Source organism: Bombina bombina, chromosome 2, assembly GCF_027579735.1.
Source record: "Bombina bombina isolate aBomBom1 chromosome 2, aBomBom1.pri, whole genome shotgun sequence".
Taxonomy (NCBI): domain Eukaryota; kingdom Metazoa; phylum Chordata; class Amphibia; order Anura; family Bombinatoridae; genus Bombina; species Bombina bombina.
The window spans coordinates 313,304,392-313,321,733 of NC_069500.1; the positions used below are offsets into that span (position 1 = coordinate 313,304,392).

The following is a 17,342-nucleotide window of genomic DNA, read 5'->3' on the forward strand; positions in this document are numbered from 1 at the left end:
TTACAGCACTACATGTTTTCAAAAGTACAGTAAAATACTAAATTATCTATTTAATATCTCATGACCTCTCAATATACAATGTAATTTAAAATTTCACAATGCAACTTTACAACTAAAACGATGCAAGTTTTTAATAAAATAAAAAAGTTTAAAATAAGGTTTTTACCTAAAACATAAAAATTCAAATGCTTATTGATCCCGGGCAGCGCTTACTACCAGCGCCGGTGTTCTGTTAAGGGACCGAACTTTTCAAAAGAGCGAACCACGTCACTTCCTGTGACGTTACATCAGCTGTTGTACACATTTTGGCCCTAATGCGCATGCGTGCCAGCGTCATCACATACCTGGCCGCATACGTCACTGTGAAACTATTTAGACTTGTGAAATTCAGAAGCCTTTCTATAGCGCATGAGCGGGATTTTCTCTCACAAATGGGGGGGGGGGGGTTTATGGAACGCTGTTTATTCGTCCCTGCATGACAAACAGCCACTCGGCTATCGCCACTGCTTCTGTTGGAAGAACCATTTACTTTAGTAGAAAGTCTGGTCACGTTGTCATTGCTTTACCAACAAAAATATAATTTTGTAATGTCGTATTTTAAAGTAAACATAAAGTGAAGTGCTTTGAATGCACGCCTTCTTGTTTGTATGCGTTTGAGGTTATAGGTTATTTTATATTTTTGTTTCATCCACACCCAAATAAAATGTTCTATGTGTTTTAATATTTTTAAATAAGTATACATTTTCCTATCCTTACTTTTTTATCGGTTTTACACCATAATTTACATATATTGTTGAATAAACAGCGTTCCATAAACCCCCCCCATTTGTGATAGAAATTCCCACGCATGCGCTATAGAAAGGCTTCTGAATTTCACAATTCTAAATAGTTTCCCAGTGACGTATGCGGCCAGGTATGTGATGGCGCTGGCACGCATGTGCATTAGGGCCATAATGTGTACAACAGCTGATGTAACGTCACAGGAAGTGACGTGGTTCGCTCTTTTGAAAAGTTCGGTCCCTTAATAGAACACCGGCACATAGGGAGTGGTGATGACGTTGCGGTGTGTATACGTCACCAGTTAGGGAGCTTTGACAAAACGCTCCCATTGCAACGTCCCACATCACCACGCATTGGACAGAATAGTAGCCATGCGCAAAGGGATCTGCATAGTAGAGACACTTTTAAATGCATGCAATATTTCTAATACCTTTTAAGTATTATAAATATTGCATGCAAATAGAAACATCTCATATGAATTATATATTGTAATCCATTATCGTGCAGTAGATCGCTTTGCACATGCGAATGTTTATTAGTAGCTCCCTTACTTGTTAAAGTGTTATTAAATTTACAACACTTATTTATATAAATATATATATATAAATAATTGTAAATGTAATAGTACTTTCACAAATTGTGATAATAAATAATGCAGATATGATTAACTTTTACATTATTGTAAACATGGCAGCCTCCACGAGCAACACGTGTGTATATAAATATACTGTATGTATAGTGTTGCTCGTGGAGGTGTTTACATTACAAGAGTCTGAGCTTTCAGCGTTGAAAAGTCCCAGCTTTACCAGCACGCTGGAAGTGGAAACGCTGGGACTTACGTCATCAGAGCTCTGCCTCTGAGGGAACGCCCAGCACCTCACTGTCAAGTGTTCACAGAACCTTGCAGAACGCGGCTTGTCATTTGGGCTTAGATATCACGTGATGAGTACGGCCAATGGGGGAAGAGCAATTGATTAATTGTCAGTGTGGTAGTGACTGAATTGTGAATTATCATGTCCTGTTTCAGACTTCTGTTTGTTCTGCGGTTAGTTTGAAGTACTGTTTTCGTGATTTCACACCGTAATCGCCTGACTGTTCGGTGTAAATAAAAGTTGAGAATCGATTTGCTGAGGCTGTCATGATAAATTACTTTCTTTACAGTTAAACACTTCTTATACGTAGATCTTTTTATTTTACTATAAAACAAGTGTTCAATTATAAGTAGATGTACTTTTGAAGTGGTATAACGTGTTCTGTACTAATTACAAGTATATCATTCAAATAGCTTTGGAAATGAATGTTGTAGCATTTTCATTACGTAGCATACTGTATATGTATTTACACATCCACACAATTATAATAGCCGATAATCATATGCATGTTTATTAGCATCCATCTGTACTAACACGCAGGTTACAAACACTGTCACAGCTCTGTCAACACTTGTTACCCCCCCCCCTCCTTATACAGCAGCTAGACTGAAAGTAGTGCATGACTCAGTGCCCCTCTACATCTATTTATAGGTTGCCAGAAACAAAAAATATTCAACAAGCGAATAAAAAGCCCACATAGGGTAGCATTTGATGTTTCGCTTAACGCATCCACAAATATAAATTAGAACAAATGATTATGTGCGTGAAATACAGCAAGGAAAGTCCTCTTACTACACCGCCTCACTCAAAGATGAATGACTATGAACTTGTCAGTTTATGCGAAAAAAGCTGCAGGTTCTTTTACAAGAGTATTCTTATAGCTACCTTTAAAAATACAGTATATATAAAATATATTTTAAGTAAAAACGTATCTAATTGTTATCAGCATTGTACACCTTTAAAGCCTATACGGATTTTTGTTGCAGATAAATCATTGTATACGTATTTCTGACTGACCCCAATATCAGAAATACTGTTTGCAAAAAAAAAGTTCTTCGGTAATGCAGGGTTTATATATTTTGTTAAAATGAACCAAGAGAGAGAGAGAGAGAGAGAAAAAAGAAGCAGCCTCCAATCAGAAATGACTTTCTCGTTTACTAATCACAGACCCACTTGCCCATCCAATCTGCTGCTGGAGGGGAGGAGAGAAACTGAAGAATGGAGGAAGGTGGCTTCAGTGAGGGATCAGACTGACATCCAGGCTGCCCTGCCTCCATAGAAATCTCTCTTTTTTTCTGTGGTGACAGTGGGAGGAGTAAACTATAAAGAGCTGTTTTATCAAAGAGAAAAGAAACACCCATTTTGGCTTATCCATAGCAGTTGGTGAACATCATGGCAGAGCAGCCAGTGTGTGCAGCTCAGGTAAACAGCTGCCCTAGCAGTCAGAGCAACAGCTGCAGCGGTGGAGGAAGTGTGAGCAGCACCAGTGTCCCGGTACTCTTCTGCTTCTCAGTGTTCGCACGCCCCTCATCTGTGCCGCACGGTTCCTGTTATGAGATTCTGATCCAGAAGTTCCTTAGCCTGTATGGAGATCAGATAGATATGCACCGCAAGTTTGTTGTGCAGCTCTATGCGGAGGAGTGGGGCCAATACATTGACCTGCCCAAGGGCTTTCTTGTCAGTGAAAGGTGCAAAGTCAGACTGGTGCCCCTGCAGATACAGGTGAGTGCAGAAATGTGAGCTCAATACATAAGATGCACATAATTACTTTACAGACGTCTATTCAAGTTTATCTCGAAACCCCCCAAATTTTTTTTTGTATCCTTGTATTGCACTAATAACAAGAAAGCTCCCCAAAAGATGTTTTGAATTCAGAAATAAACATGGCTTACTTTTTTATTAGCTGTATAATAATACACAGTAAGTGGCTATTTATATATCCCATATAAGCAACTTGTTGCATTTCTGGATGCTGTTTTAATGCTATTTACCAACATTTGGCATTTTTTAGGATTCAGACTAAATTGAGATGCACCTCAGAGTTATTATACCTAATCAAATGCACCAGATATATAGATTACCTGGAAATAACCCAGCTTGTTTCCTTGGTAGCACTTATGTACCAATGATTAATGCTGCTTCAGCTGCTGCCTGATGATAGAAAATTATTCTCTCCTGCCCTGAATAATTCTCAAAGGATATCTCCAGAATTTGATTAGACAGGATAAAGCTGATATCTACCAAGTACAGGTAGTAAAAGCTGTCAGTAATATCCTTAAATGAATATAGTGGAACACCTGTTTGCTGTGTGCAATGATACACAATATCTTTTAAAGTATCCATTCTGAAACTTTTAATATTTATATTTTGTACAATGGGTTCTGCTATACAAAAAATGTAATTAAGCTGATAACAATGGAAATATATACATCTGTTACACTCTTTAAAGTTTCACTCATTTAACATCTCTAGGATACTTCCTACTTTAGTGACTATACAGATCAATTGTCTGCCTGCTGCTGTGCGTGTTCATATATAAAATATTATAACAAATATTTATTCACCAGTCTTGTGTATCACTGCTTCTAATCAAAAACTTTGTAACATATGTAAATGTATTTAAATGTCTTTACAAGACTATTTAGGGTATAATGTACATGCTATTTGCATTTATTTAGCTTCAAGTTTCCCTTTCTTTTTAAATATTTTTTTATATATATATATATATTGTTCAAAGAGAGCACTCTCACTTCCAAACTTTAAATGCCAGGGTGCAAGCAGGTGCGTATATATAAATGAAAGAAAGCACTCTCTGGTCTTTAAAGTGAATATTTATTAAATCAAGCGAGACGTTTCGGGGACACCCTCTGAGGAAAGGGAAGTGTCCCCCCGAAACGTCACGCTTGATTTATTAAATATTCACTTTAAAGACCAGAGAGTGCTTTCTTTCATATATATATATATATATATATATATATATATATATATATATATATATATATATATATATATATATATATATATATATATATATATATATCTGTAACAGCTCACAGTGTGGAAGATGCTTGTGCAGTTGACACATATAATTAATTCATTTTCTATGTTAGCTTCATCACAAAACAAACAAACAAATATCCCTCTAGGAATATCAATCATATTATCATTCTTTTAAAGCGTATTACTGTTTCCACCATCTGCTAAAATGAATAATATTATTATGGGATTAATATTTATTATCTATATATCTTCAGAGTAAAGGATGCACTCACCAGGAATTTTCACAATCGTCACCTTTTATTCATTTAATGTTTCAGGGTTTTATCCCCTTCATCAGACACCAAAAAATGACAACACCTTGGTGTCTGACGAAGGTGATAAAACCCTGAAACATTAAATGAATAAAAGGTAACGATTGTGAAAATTTGTGGTGAGTGCATCCTTTACTCTGAAGATTATCTGATGATTGGAAGCACCCTGGGTGGTTATTTGGACCATGAGTGCTGGCCTCTAGATCTATCTATATCATCACAATTTCTTATGTTACTCTGTTGCAAATTCTTTAAACCATTAGAACATTCTCCATTGTATGTTGGAATGAGTTTATCTTACAATAATATTTTAATTACTGCTAATTTTCCAAGTGAATATAGGCCATTTTATATATTTTATGAGTGTTAATATTTGCATTTTTTGCTTGAAAATTATTTTGAACACACTTACAAATATAATTTAGATAACCGATTGCCATGATTTTGAATTTGCTTATTTCTATGCATCTACTTGTCTGAAAATGAAACTTTTATTTTGCAGCTGAGTGCTGTAAATATGGAAATCTTTAGCTTTTTATGTGTTCAGTATAAATTACTAGGTCTGGTTTTTACAGAAGTTTTTGGTTTCCATTATAAGGTGATACTAGAACTGGAAATTGTAACATAAATGATACCGTATGTAAATATCAGCTATTGTCTAAGTATTTGTTCTAAAGGTTGTGGCTGAAATAGAGAGATCACTTTTATTGTAACATTTCTATAATTGCTTGATTATTATATTTATTATGTTATTGTTATTTACTGTTGTATTATAAACCTAATGACATCTTTTTAGATCATCCATTACTGATCAAATTGCATCCAAAGTTTGTGTCTTTGGTTGTGTTTTTTTTTTTTCTTTGTGTGAATATGGTGGTTTATGATGCTGGCTAAGGACATATCTTAGATTGTTTCACAACTCTTCAACTTTAAAGGGACAGTCTTGTCAAAAATAAACTTTCATGATTCAGATAGGGCATGCAATTTTAAATAACTTTTCAATTTACTTTTGTCATCAAATTTGCTTTGTTCCCTTGGTGATATTTTTGAAAAGCTAAACCTAGGTAGGCTCAAACGGATTTCTAAACCGTTGAAAACCGCCTCTTAGCTCAGAGCATTTGGAAAGTTTTCCACAGTTAGACGGTGCTAGTTCATGTGTTTCATATAGATACAATTGTGCTCACTCCTGTGGAGTTATTTAGGAGTCTGCACTGATTGACTAAACTGCATGTCTGTCAAAAGCACTGAGATAAGGGGGCAGTCTGCAGAAGCTTAGATACAAGGTAATCACAGAGGTAAAACATATAAATATAACTGTGTTGGTTATGCAAAACAGAGGAATGGGCAATACAGGGATTATCTATCTTTAAAAAAAATAAAAAATCTGGTGTAGACTGTCCCTTTAATCACTATTATTAAATAGTTGTTGCATTTCAACTAGAACATTAATGCATTTGACCTATTTTTGGCTTAATGTTTGCTCTGTGTTGCAGACCTCTCTAGTGAGACTTTAACTATGTTACATGTTAGACAAAAATCCTGTGTGAGCTCTACAAAATAACAAAAAATCTTTATTGCAGAAACATAATAAAATATCACACATTCACAGGATACAGGTGGCAACCAGAAGTACGGATCTTACACGTTTCAGCAAAGTCGTGCAATAATCATAGATCTGATTGTATACTTGGTATGCTGATATTTAATTGAAATATATTTTTATTAATCACACTCTTCCAACAATGACATCAAAAAAGCGAAAGAGAAAATACAGACTTTCAATCATTAGAAAACATCAGATCTTGGGGAACTAAGTCACATTTCAAAGAGGAATGTCCTTCAATAGAGTTTCTGATTCCAACAAGTTTCTTTTTTACTTGAGGTTTGTTCCAATGAGAATAGTCCCCCTCACTTTGTACGTTCTGCATTACATTTTCAGGCAAGAGTGTGTTATTTAGATATAAACACATGGTCCCTCAAACATTTTCTAAACAATGCCCATCATGTATTATCTATCTGGGGAACATGTAGTATGTAGGAGGCATGATCTTCAAAGATTCTCAGCCTCCTTAACAATAACTCAAAACTAAAACTATGTAAACATGAAAAACAATAATCAATGCACGAATCAAACTTATACCTTAATATTTAAGCGTAGTATTTTGTGTTTTTAACATATCAAAGAGTTGGTTTCTCATCTTATCTTGCTCCCAAAGGTAGTAACTAATTCCATTCCTCACCTCCTCTTCTCTTCCCTCACACCCTGTCTCTCTCCCCTCTCTATTCCATCTCCCCCTCAGTTACCCTAGAAGTCAGATTATTATCCCCCTCCAGCATCCAATAAAACCAGACTTTCTGAAATTGGGCCTCCGTATCTTGGATCTGTGCAGCAGATTCATACATTGAGTATACCAACTTAATTCTAGCTATCACTTCTGACCACGACGGTACCTCCGTCTTCCAGTATTTAGCGATCACTATTCTAGTCGTGGTGCACAGTATTCTAATAAACGTGTTAATGTATTTGTTCAAACTAGGGATACGTTCATGCAATAAAGCCTGAGCCGGGGTGAGATCAATTCGTTCGCCCAACACTTTTCCCAGTAGGGAAGACAATTCTTGCCATACTCTACGTACCTTGGGGCATCCCCACCACATGTGTAGATATGAACCTACCTCTTTGCACCCTCTGTAGCAAAATTTAGAGCTCTCTTTTCCCATATGGGCTGTCTTAGTTGGGGTAAGGTACCATCTGAAAGATGTTTTTAATACATTTTCTCTTAGATCGGCACTAATGAGGCCCTTACAGGTTTGGTGCAATGTTTCTTGCCATTTGTCTCTTTCTAACTCTTTATCTATATCTGCTTCCCATTTTGTCATTAATGTTGTCTTAGAGTCACTTTTAGAGTCTTGGATTGAAATGTATAGCCTAGAAATTGCCCTCTTAGGTCGAGCAGTTGCTGTGCAAAGGTGTTCAAGCTCAGTTTGTCTAATGTGTGTCGGGGATTTATCTATGTATGTACGTACGGCTGATACTACTTGGAGGTATAAGAACCATGGTAGTGGAAGAGGTTCAAGTTTCTGTTGGAGCTGTGTAAAGGTCAGCAAATTGCCCTGGGAGTACATGTCAGCTACCCTATATAACCCCTTATTTTCCCATTTTTTGATGTGAAATTTAAATTCTTCGTTAACAATGAATTTCAAGGGCCGAATCTTTGTGTGTGAGGGAAGAATTCCCTCCCTGGTCCGTGTGGGTGGCCACTGTCGTCTAGAGAGTAATGTGATCTTATTCTGGTATGTGGGATGCCCATCAGTCAGTTTTTTAGACCAAAGAATGCCATCTGGAGTCTCCTGTCCCACCATCTCTGCTTCTAAGAGAGGCCATATTACATCTTCCTGTCTCCTACTCAAGAGGGAATCCTGGGCCAGTCTTGCCGCTCTATAGTAATCAAGTAGGTTAGGGACCCCTATCCCTCCCAGTTGCCTATGTCTGTTTAAGATAGTGTGAGGAATTCTCGGGTGCTTACTGTCTCTTAGGAAGCTATGTATGTCCCTCTGAAGGCTAGCAATGTCTGTAGTGTTAATCCTGATCGGGAGCACCCTAAATAAGTATAATATTCTAGGTAGAGTCGTCATTTTTATCGCGGATAGTCTCCCATACCAAGAAAAACCCATTTTCTTCCATTTTCCCAAATCAGATCTAATCGCTTTAAGTAAAGGGGTATAGTTTGCTTCATATAGCTTCGAGGAATGTGACACCAACTTTATGCCTAAATATTTCAACCCGTCTAGAGCCCAATTAAAATCAAAGTTTGCTTCTATCAGTTTGATAGTATGCTTAGGAATAGAAAGGGGTAGCGCCTCACACTTATCTATATTTATTTTATATCCCGATATTTTAGAAAACTGCTGTATTGTTTGATATACATATGGTAATGAATGCAGAGGCTTAGAGATAGTCAGCAACACATCGTCCGCAAATAAGGTAATTTTATGGTGGAATCTTCCAATCTCTAGGCCAAATATGTCAGGACAATTGCGTATATACGCCGCCAATGGTTCAATGCATATGGCAAAGATCAGAGGTGAGAGTGGGCAACCTTGTCTGGTGCCATTGAGTATAGGGAAGGTTTCTGATTGGTGTCCTATCGCCCGAACAAATGCTGTAGGCTTTGAGTATAACCCCTGAACCGCCTTCATGAAGTTGCCTTCAAATCCCATGTGTGACAAAAGACTCAGCATGTATTTCCAGTCAACCCTGTCAAATGCCTTCTCCGCATCCAATGATAGGACCAGAGAAGGCACTTTTCTGTCTCGCAATAGGTCTATTATCGATACCATTCTACGGATATTGTCCGGGGCTTCCCTATCCTTAATGAATCCCACTTGGTCAGGGTGGATTATACTTGGTAGAATATGTTTGAGTCGGTTGGCCAGGATTTTTGTCACAATCTTAACATCTTGATTGATAAGGGAGATGGGCCTATAGCTGCTACATAAATTAGGGTTTTTCCCCTGTTTTGGTATTACCACAATTTTGGCTCTAAGGAGTTCTTCTGGTATCGGTTTCCCTTCCATGATATGATTTGCAAATGTTATCAAGTGTGGCACCAGGACTTCCCTAAACGCCTTATAGTACTCCCCCGGGAATCCATCAGGTCCCGGGGCCTTGCCAGGTCTAAGGTCTTTTATAGCCGTTATCACCTCAGCTCTTGTGATCTCAGCATTAAGATTAATTCTGTCTCCTTCAGTTATCACTGGCAAGCCTGCCTTATCCATAAAGGAGTTAAAAGCCTCCTTCGTTTCTGGGTTATGCTGCACTTTCGTGCCATCATATAATGTCTGATAAAATTTGGCAAACGTATCAACAATGTCCTGTGGATGAGTCGTGATCTGGCCTGTCGGTGTCTGAATGCATGGTATAGAAAGGGATTGGTAATTGTCTCTAAGTTTTTTTGCTAAGTATTTGTCAGGTTTGTTGGCAAAGATAAAGTAGTTCGTCTTTAGTCTATGTACAGCTTTCATGGAGTGTCCATTCAACATAGATTGTAGAGTTTGCTTTTTTTCAAGTAGCTTGGTGAGTGTGACTCCAGAGTGGTTTGATTTGTGTAGTTTTTCTAATATGGCAATTTCTGTGTTCAGTTGATTAATAAGATCGTTGTACTTCTTATTATGTAATGCCTTTTCTTTAATTAGAACCCCTCTGATCACCGCCTTATGGGCCGCCCAGGGTATAGCTGTGTTTTCTGTAGACCCAACATTAATTTTCCAATATTCTTGTAGGCTTTGTAAAATCTTGCTCTTAACGGGCGGGTGTTTAGTGCTAGACACATCGTATGTCCATGTCCTAGTTCTCTTAGGATCCGCTAAGTCTCCTAGAGTAAGCGCTGTCAGAGAGTGATCTGACCAGACACATGGGTGAATATCTAATGAATGTATTGCTGGTTGCAGTATCTGGCTAGTAAATACGTAGTCTATTTTTGAATAGCTGTCGTGTGGTGCTGAATAAAATGTAGTGTCTCCTAGCCCACCATGTTGTGTTTGCCATGTGTCCTGTAGTGTGTGTTGAGCTAAGGCGTCTAGAATGTTCTTAGCAATACTCTTTTGTCTCTGCTTTTTCTTAGACTGTTGGGAAATTGTTTGCTTAGTCAGTGATTGTAGGTCAATGTTAAAATCCCCCGCCAATATTATTCTTAGTCTAGACCAGTTAGTTAGCAAATTCGAAATAACAGTGAAAAATTTATCTTGTTGTTCATTTGGGGCGTATATATTGCATAAAAGAATCTCTACACCTCCCAAACATCCAAACACTAAGAGGTATCTACCCTCCTTATCAGATATAGTCTCTCTATGGATAAAGGGTATTGAGGAGTGTATAAGGATAGAGACCCCTCTCTTTTTGGAATCCAAGGCAGAGTGATACTGCTTTGAGTAATCTCTTGCCCAGTATTTGGGGATAGTATCTTTTCAGGAAATGAGTCTCCTGAAGAAAAATAACATTAGCTTTAAGTCGTCTATAATGTGACATGGCCGTCCTCCTTTTAACATCGGTGTTTAGTCCTCTCGCATTATGCGAGATCAAAACTATCTTAGGAATGAGCATCATAATTTGTACACCCACACTTCCTCTCAATCCCTCCCTTGGTATCGGGGACCCCTGACAACAGATCTCCCTCCAACAAAAGCTTGTTAGTTTCCCTCCTCCTACTCCGTTTCTCTAATTGTCTCTTCCTTTTCCTATACCTGTGTAGAGCATTTCCGCAAGATGAGCTTAGTAAGGTTATACAACATGGTGTGCATTGTAATATTAGTAATATAAGCAAACAAACATAACAACATAACATTAAAAAACAATTAAACAATTGAGTGTGGATACATCGAAACCTGCACATAAAACCTGCACTGTGCAAGTACGACATGGAATTTCAATTTTACATCATCTGTATTCAATGAAGAGTCCCAGACCCGCCTTGTGAGTCTGAGTGGTAGTCGGCTATTCGGCCGTTTTCAGCAACCCCTAAGTCCGAGGGGAGGCCCCAGAATGCAAGAGAGAGAAAAAATAAAGAGAGAATAGACATTCTCGTCCAAGGCACTCACATATTGTTTGAATGTCTTATGTCTTGGTTTTCTTTTTGTTAGTCACCTTTTTCCATTTTGGTCTTTGAGGTTTCGCCTTCAGTGACAATACAGCAGAAGGGGTAGATTCTGAATCCTCCCCCAAGATGACCGGAGGTTCCAGGTTCAGGGATTTGCAGATTTCTGGGATCTCCTCAGTGGCTTTAATAGTAAGCATTTTACCATTTCGCATCACTTGCAACGCAAAGGGGAAGCCCCATCTGTAGGGGATGTTGTTTTTCCTCAGGAGAAGAGTGAGTGGCTTCAGCGCATATCTTTTCTGTAATGTTTTGATGCAGAGGTCTTGGAAAAATTGGATAATATTGCCCTGGAACTTAAAGGTGGGGTTGTTTCTGGCAGCCAGTAGAATCTTTTCTCTATCAGGGAACCGTAAGAGCTTAACAATAACGTCTCTTGGTGGTTGTTCTGGTTTGGGCTTTGCTTTAAGGGCTCTATGTGCTCTTTCTATTGGGCACTCAGAATCTGTCGGTCCTCCCAGTATAGCATGGAATAATTGCTGGAGATAACTGTGTAGATCTTCTGCTCCGATTGACTCAGGAATACCTTTGAGCCTGATGTTGGAGCGTCTGCTCCGGTTTTCCAGATCTTCAATTTTTTCTTCTAAATCCTGTATGTGTTGGCTGTGTGAGTCAAGAGTTTGGGAGATTGCTGTAATTTCCTCCCCTATTTCCTCTGTGGCTGTTTCTAAGGAGTCTACTCGAGTGCCCAGTTCTAGTATCTCTGTTTTAATGTCCGTAAGACTATTCGTGACTGTAGCTTGGAAGCTATCCATCTTCTCCCACAGTTTCTCAAAATTAGAAGTTATATCTTGTTTGGACACCAGGCCCTGCAAGTCTGCTTTAGTTGCGGGAGTTAGATCTGCAATTTCCTCTTCATTTTCTGAATCCGTGTCTTCCTCATTTTCCACCTGGGCAGCTTCTTGAGTCTTGGAGATCTTAGAGGCTTTGAAAAAGGTGTCTACTGATAAGGATTTTAGATTTTTATCTCCTTTGGTTCCTTTTCTTGTAGCCATAATGTGAGTGTTGATAGATCAGCTATTTTCTACTGCTTTTTATTTTGTGGCTGTTCAGTACCCAGCAGGTTTTTCTAAATGTCCCTTTTCCCTCTTTAGAGAGATTTCAATTCACCTAGATCTCCGCTGGGTATTATTACATGCGCTATCACCACTGCACTCCCTCTGTTTCTCATCAATCCCTACAGATATGATTAATAGATTATGTACGCCTCACCCCTCACAGTTGATGCGAGCATTCCTGCAAATTTGTTTTCTTTTTAGTAGGGATGGGTGAAAGGCGATGACATGACAAGTGATGCAATGATGGGTATAGAATTAGCTATAGTCATCCATGTCAGACTGTCTCAGCGCCGCGTGTCTCAGGCAGCTACATCCTCTTTATTATCTATTTCCAGGTTTTTGCCAGGCACTTTTAGTTGTTAGAGATTATGCCTAACTGTCTTTATCAAATAAAGATCAAAAAGGCTGGTTTTACAATATGTGCCTATCTCTTAGCAGAAATGTATCCCCAAATATCTCACTGAGCTACCACTGTACTGCATAAATACACTGTCCAGTTTCTGTGTGAGCTGCGGTCCCTGTGTGCAGTCTAATGTAGCAGCCTCATTTTTCTGCTGTTCAGTTTCAATGTTCGTCTTGTGCCCTTTCAGTTATAGTGCTGACAGGCTATGTATCTGAAACGGAATTCGGCCAGTATGTATCCCATATAGAGATGTTAGAAATAGAAAGAGCCCCCTTCCCTCCCCTCGGCTCGTCTCTCTGGCTTTTTATTTTGACATTCAAGAGCCGTTTACAGAGCAAAGGGGGCTCCCAATGTAAAGTGAGCTTATTCTCCCCACTCTTTCCTAGGAGGTGTATCTATTCAGGGTACTTTATCAGATGCCGAAGAGGCCTCTACGCTGGGACATTGTGTATGGCTGCCTCTAAAATGGCGTCTTTTCGCGCCACTGGTTATTCCTCTGTGCGGTTCAAACCGCTGTACCTCTCTCCAGCCCAGAAGTCCCTTGGTCCCCAAAATTATGTTGGTAGGAGATGGGGTCTGTATCAGGGTCAGCCTCAATAGTCTCTCACCTTTCCGGGGCACCTCAGTCAAACAGCCGCAGTGGGTCAGCCGAGTTCACTGTTGCGTGTGTCTTCGGAACACTGTAACGGCTCCGGAGCGGAGCCCCGACCCTCCGGAGTCGTGGACCCGCTGCTATCTCTCTGGTGGCTTGTCGATTACAGTTGTAGGTCCCGGAGCAGATATATGGCAGGGCTCTTGGATGTAGGCTAGATGTAGCTGAGCCGCTCTACCCGCCTCACCTCCGCTGCTTCTCAGTTTTCTTTTAAAATTATTCAATCGCCTTAAGTTCGGCCGGCGGAGCAGTGCAGGTCCCAGCTCCTTAGTATATAAAGGAAATAAAGTTCAATAAAAGGTGTTCTGTTGGTCAAAAACACCTAAAATTGTTAACTTCTCCAGGAGCTCCCATAAATTGCTTCCACTTCGTTCGGCAGTAAGCTCCGCCTCCGGTATGCTGATATTTAAAGGGACAGTCTAGTCCAAATTAAACTTTAATGATTCAGATAGGGCATGCCATTTTAAACAACCTTCCAATTTACTTTTATCATCATTGTTTCTCTTGCTATTCTTAGTTGAAAATGAAATCTAGGTAGACTCATATGCTAATTTCTAAGCCCCCTGAATGCATTTGACAGTTTTTCACAGTTAGGGGGCATTCGTTCATGTGTGTCATATAGATAACATTGTGCTTATGCCCATGGAGTTACTTATGAGAGGGCACCTATTTGGCTAAAATGCAAGTCTGTGAAAAGAACTCAAATAAGGGGACAGTCTGCTGAGCCTTAGATACTTTTTTATCTCTGTGATTACCTTGTATTTTAATATAACAGTGTTAGTTATGCAAAACTGGGGAATGGGTAATGAAGGCATTATCTAGCTTCTTTTTAAGCAATTACAATTCTGGAGTAGACTGTCCTTTTATTAAAGACATTATACACTATAATACTATTGAACAATTCTAAATCAACCTATTTGCCAACCAACTATTAACTCTAGTGTTACCTGAATCGTTACTGGATGAGATATATATATATATATATATATATATATATATATATATATATATATATATATATATATATATATATATATATATATATATATATATATATATATATATATATATATATATATATATATATAAAAGATACTCAATCACAAACATTTTAGTAAAATTATAATGTGCTCTTTAACACTAGCACTTCAGCATCCAATACTGAATAAATGGATATACCAAATAAATAAATAAATGCTATAAAAAAGGGCATAAAACTTGTGCTATACAAACTTGCCACTCATCCTAGTTAGCTCACTTCCGGTATCTCCGAAACTGGAAGTGATGTGACTGGACAAAGAAAGGTAAATATTAGACAGTACAATCGATCTAAGTACAATTCCTAAACTTTATGAATATTTTTAGTACCTCCACACACACTCTCTCATCAGATATTTTAGAAGAGATAAGAATTTTTAATATTTAATACGTTTTTCTATCTGTTTACGTTTTTTACCCATAATACTTACAAACAGGAAGTAGGCGGCCCTAAAAAGCCGTTTTTTGGCACCCAAACATACCTCTAAAGCTTACCCTATATAAGGCTAGTTGATGCCACATAAATTTATTATCTTGAAAAAGGCCTGTATAGGCCGAAATGCGTCGATAATTGGTAAGCACATTTCTGATACTCTTCATTTATCCTGTACATTCTACACTATGTTTTTTAATTTTTTTATAGGACATTTCACTACAAGGATACAGAAAAACCACTAGGAATCCACTGGAAGTTTTTTGTACACTATTTTTAAGCTGTTTTTACACACTTTGTGTTTCTATACACTTTTGGATTTGCTATTTTTGCGTTTTTAATTTATATATTTTTTATATTTTTTCACCGCACCAATTTTTTCACTGTTTCACTTTATCACATCAGCTGTTATTTGGATCAAGTGTGCTATATTTGACATTTGGAAACACCTTTTTCTGGACACTTTCTACTGGATAATACTAGTACTGGACATTATTTTATTATTATTTTTTTTATATCATTATGGATCCATAATTAAGACTTTTATATCCCCCCGGTTTTTATCTGAATTTTAGTATACAGTCCTGTGTATTTTTGTGCTTATGTTTGTTAATTTTCATCCATTATATTATCATCATTTGATTTATTGATGTATTTGCGTCCCTAGGACCACCATATCCTATTGTACTTCTTCCTATACCCTAGCCTTTCAGACGCTTTGTACACCCACCACTATACTTGCTCCTTTTAGGCCAGCTAGGAGGCCTTTTGTATAAAGCTAGAGGGCCACCCCGTCGGCGCTCGATCTAACTATTGCTTTAGAATATTCACCAGTGCAAGTAATCTTCCAGAGCGTGTAGTTACACTTAAGTGCCCACAACTGTTTACAGGCAATTTGGCTGTATTCCTTGAAAATCTGTGGAACGCTTAATCCGGAGTGTGTCTTTTGGACACTTAAGTGCCTTATTGTTCTATATGGACTGTAGCCATGCCGACTTCATATTAAAGTGTATTTTGTTGGTCTGATATACATCATGCTTTCTACAGGTCCTGTTATAATATTGGGCCTACTAGTATATGTGATTGTAGTTATTAGGGTTTGGCAAATATATACTTCGATATTTTTTTTTCTAATAAAGAGCTGTGTTTTTTTACAAAGAGCTGCCTTAGTCATTCTTTGGTATGCAATAAGTTGTTGCATACTCTTTCTTTTGGTAATGAATGTTTATTTACCATTCACTCACTTTAACTACATATAATATATATATATATATATATATAAAAACATAGGAAAAAGAGACAGAATACCGGACTGGTAGCCAAATGTCAGGATGAGTTTATTCAGCAGATGGTAGATAGCAGCAGCTTCATATTATCTGACATGTTTCGCGCATGCTCTCATGCGCTTCCTCACTATATATTAGTGTGTGTGTGTATATATATATATATATATATATATATTTTAAGGAGAATCTAAATACCAATTCTTATGTCTAACATCTTTGGGTTTTTGAGAAATAGTTATCCTCATAAATCAGACCCCCCTCCCCCCCCCCCCCTTTTGACCCCCTTAGGAGATTCAAAATACCAATTTGCACATCTGTAACATCTTTGGTTTTTGAGATATAGGTATCCTCATAGATCAGCCCCCCGCCACACGCACTATACACTCTACTGAATAACCGGAGCTAAACAGGAGACAGATATCGCATACATTACAGTGCGACCTGGTAAACTACTCAAGCCCGGTTCTGTGTAGATTCACAAAAAATAGAGCAGAGTCATATCTGTTTAACTACCTGGCATAAATTGACATATGCTGGCTAGAAACCACTAACGCTGCCTACTTGTTTCAGCCCCTAACGGAGGCATACTTAACTGCTGTACGGCACACTGTACATACACAATTGTACAACTACAGGGTGTGTGTATATTTAGATGTTAATCTACTCATTAAAGTGTAACTTTTTTACACACCGGGTTTATATGGCCTCTTCAAACTAGAGTACCCTAATTGTATATGAGAACTATACACCACAGTCTTGTATATACTGTGGGACAAGAATCCTATCCACAACTGGGATAAGCGAAAGAAGACTACACAAGGAGATCAGAAAGTGAGATCACCTGTAACCAAGTGTC

At 38.1% G+C, this 17,342-nt stretch overlaps 1 protein-coding gene across 1 annotated transcript in view; it reads left to right on the forward strand.

The window, feature by feature from the left end:
* Nucleotides 1–1,810: 1,810 nt before the first annotated feature.
* ISOC1 (isochorismatase domain containing 1) overlaps nt 1,811–17,342 on the forward strand; it is a 175,785-nt gene continuing 160,253 nt past the window's right edge. Inside the window, exons 1-2 of the mRNA XM_053701646.1 lie at nt 1,811–1,825; nt 2,820–3,374. Coding sequence (XP_053557621.1) covers nt 3,045–3,374 — 330 coding nt within the window. The 5' untranslated portion in view covers nt 1,811–1,825; nt 2,820–3,044. The remainder of the gene's footprint in view (nt 1,826–2,819; nt 3,375–17,342) is intronic.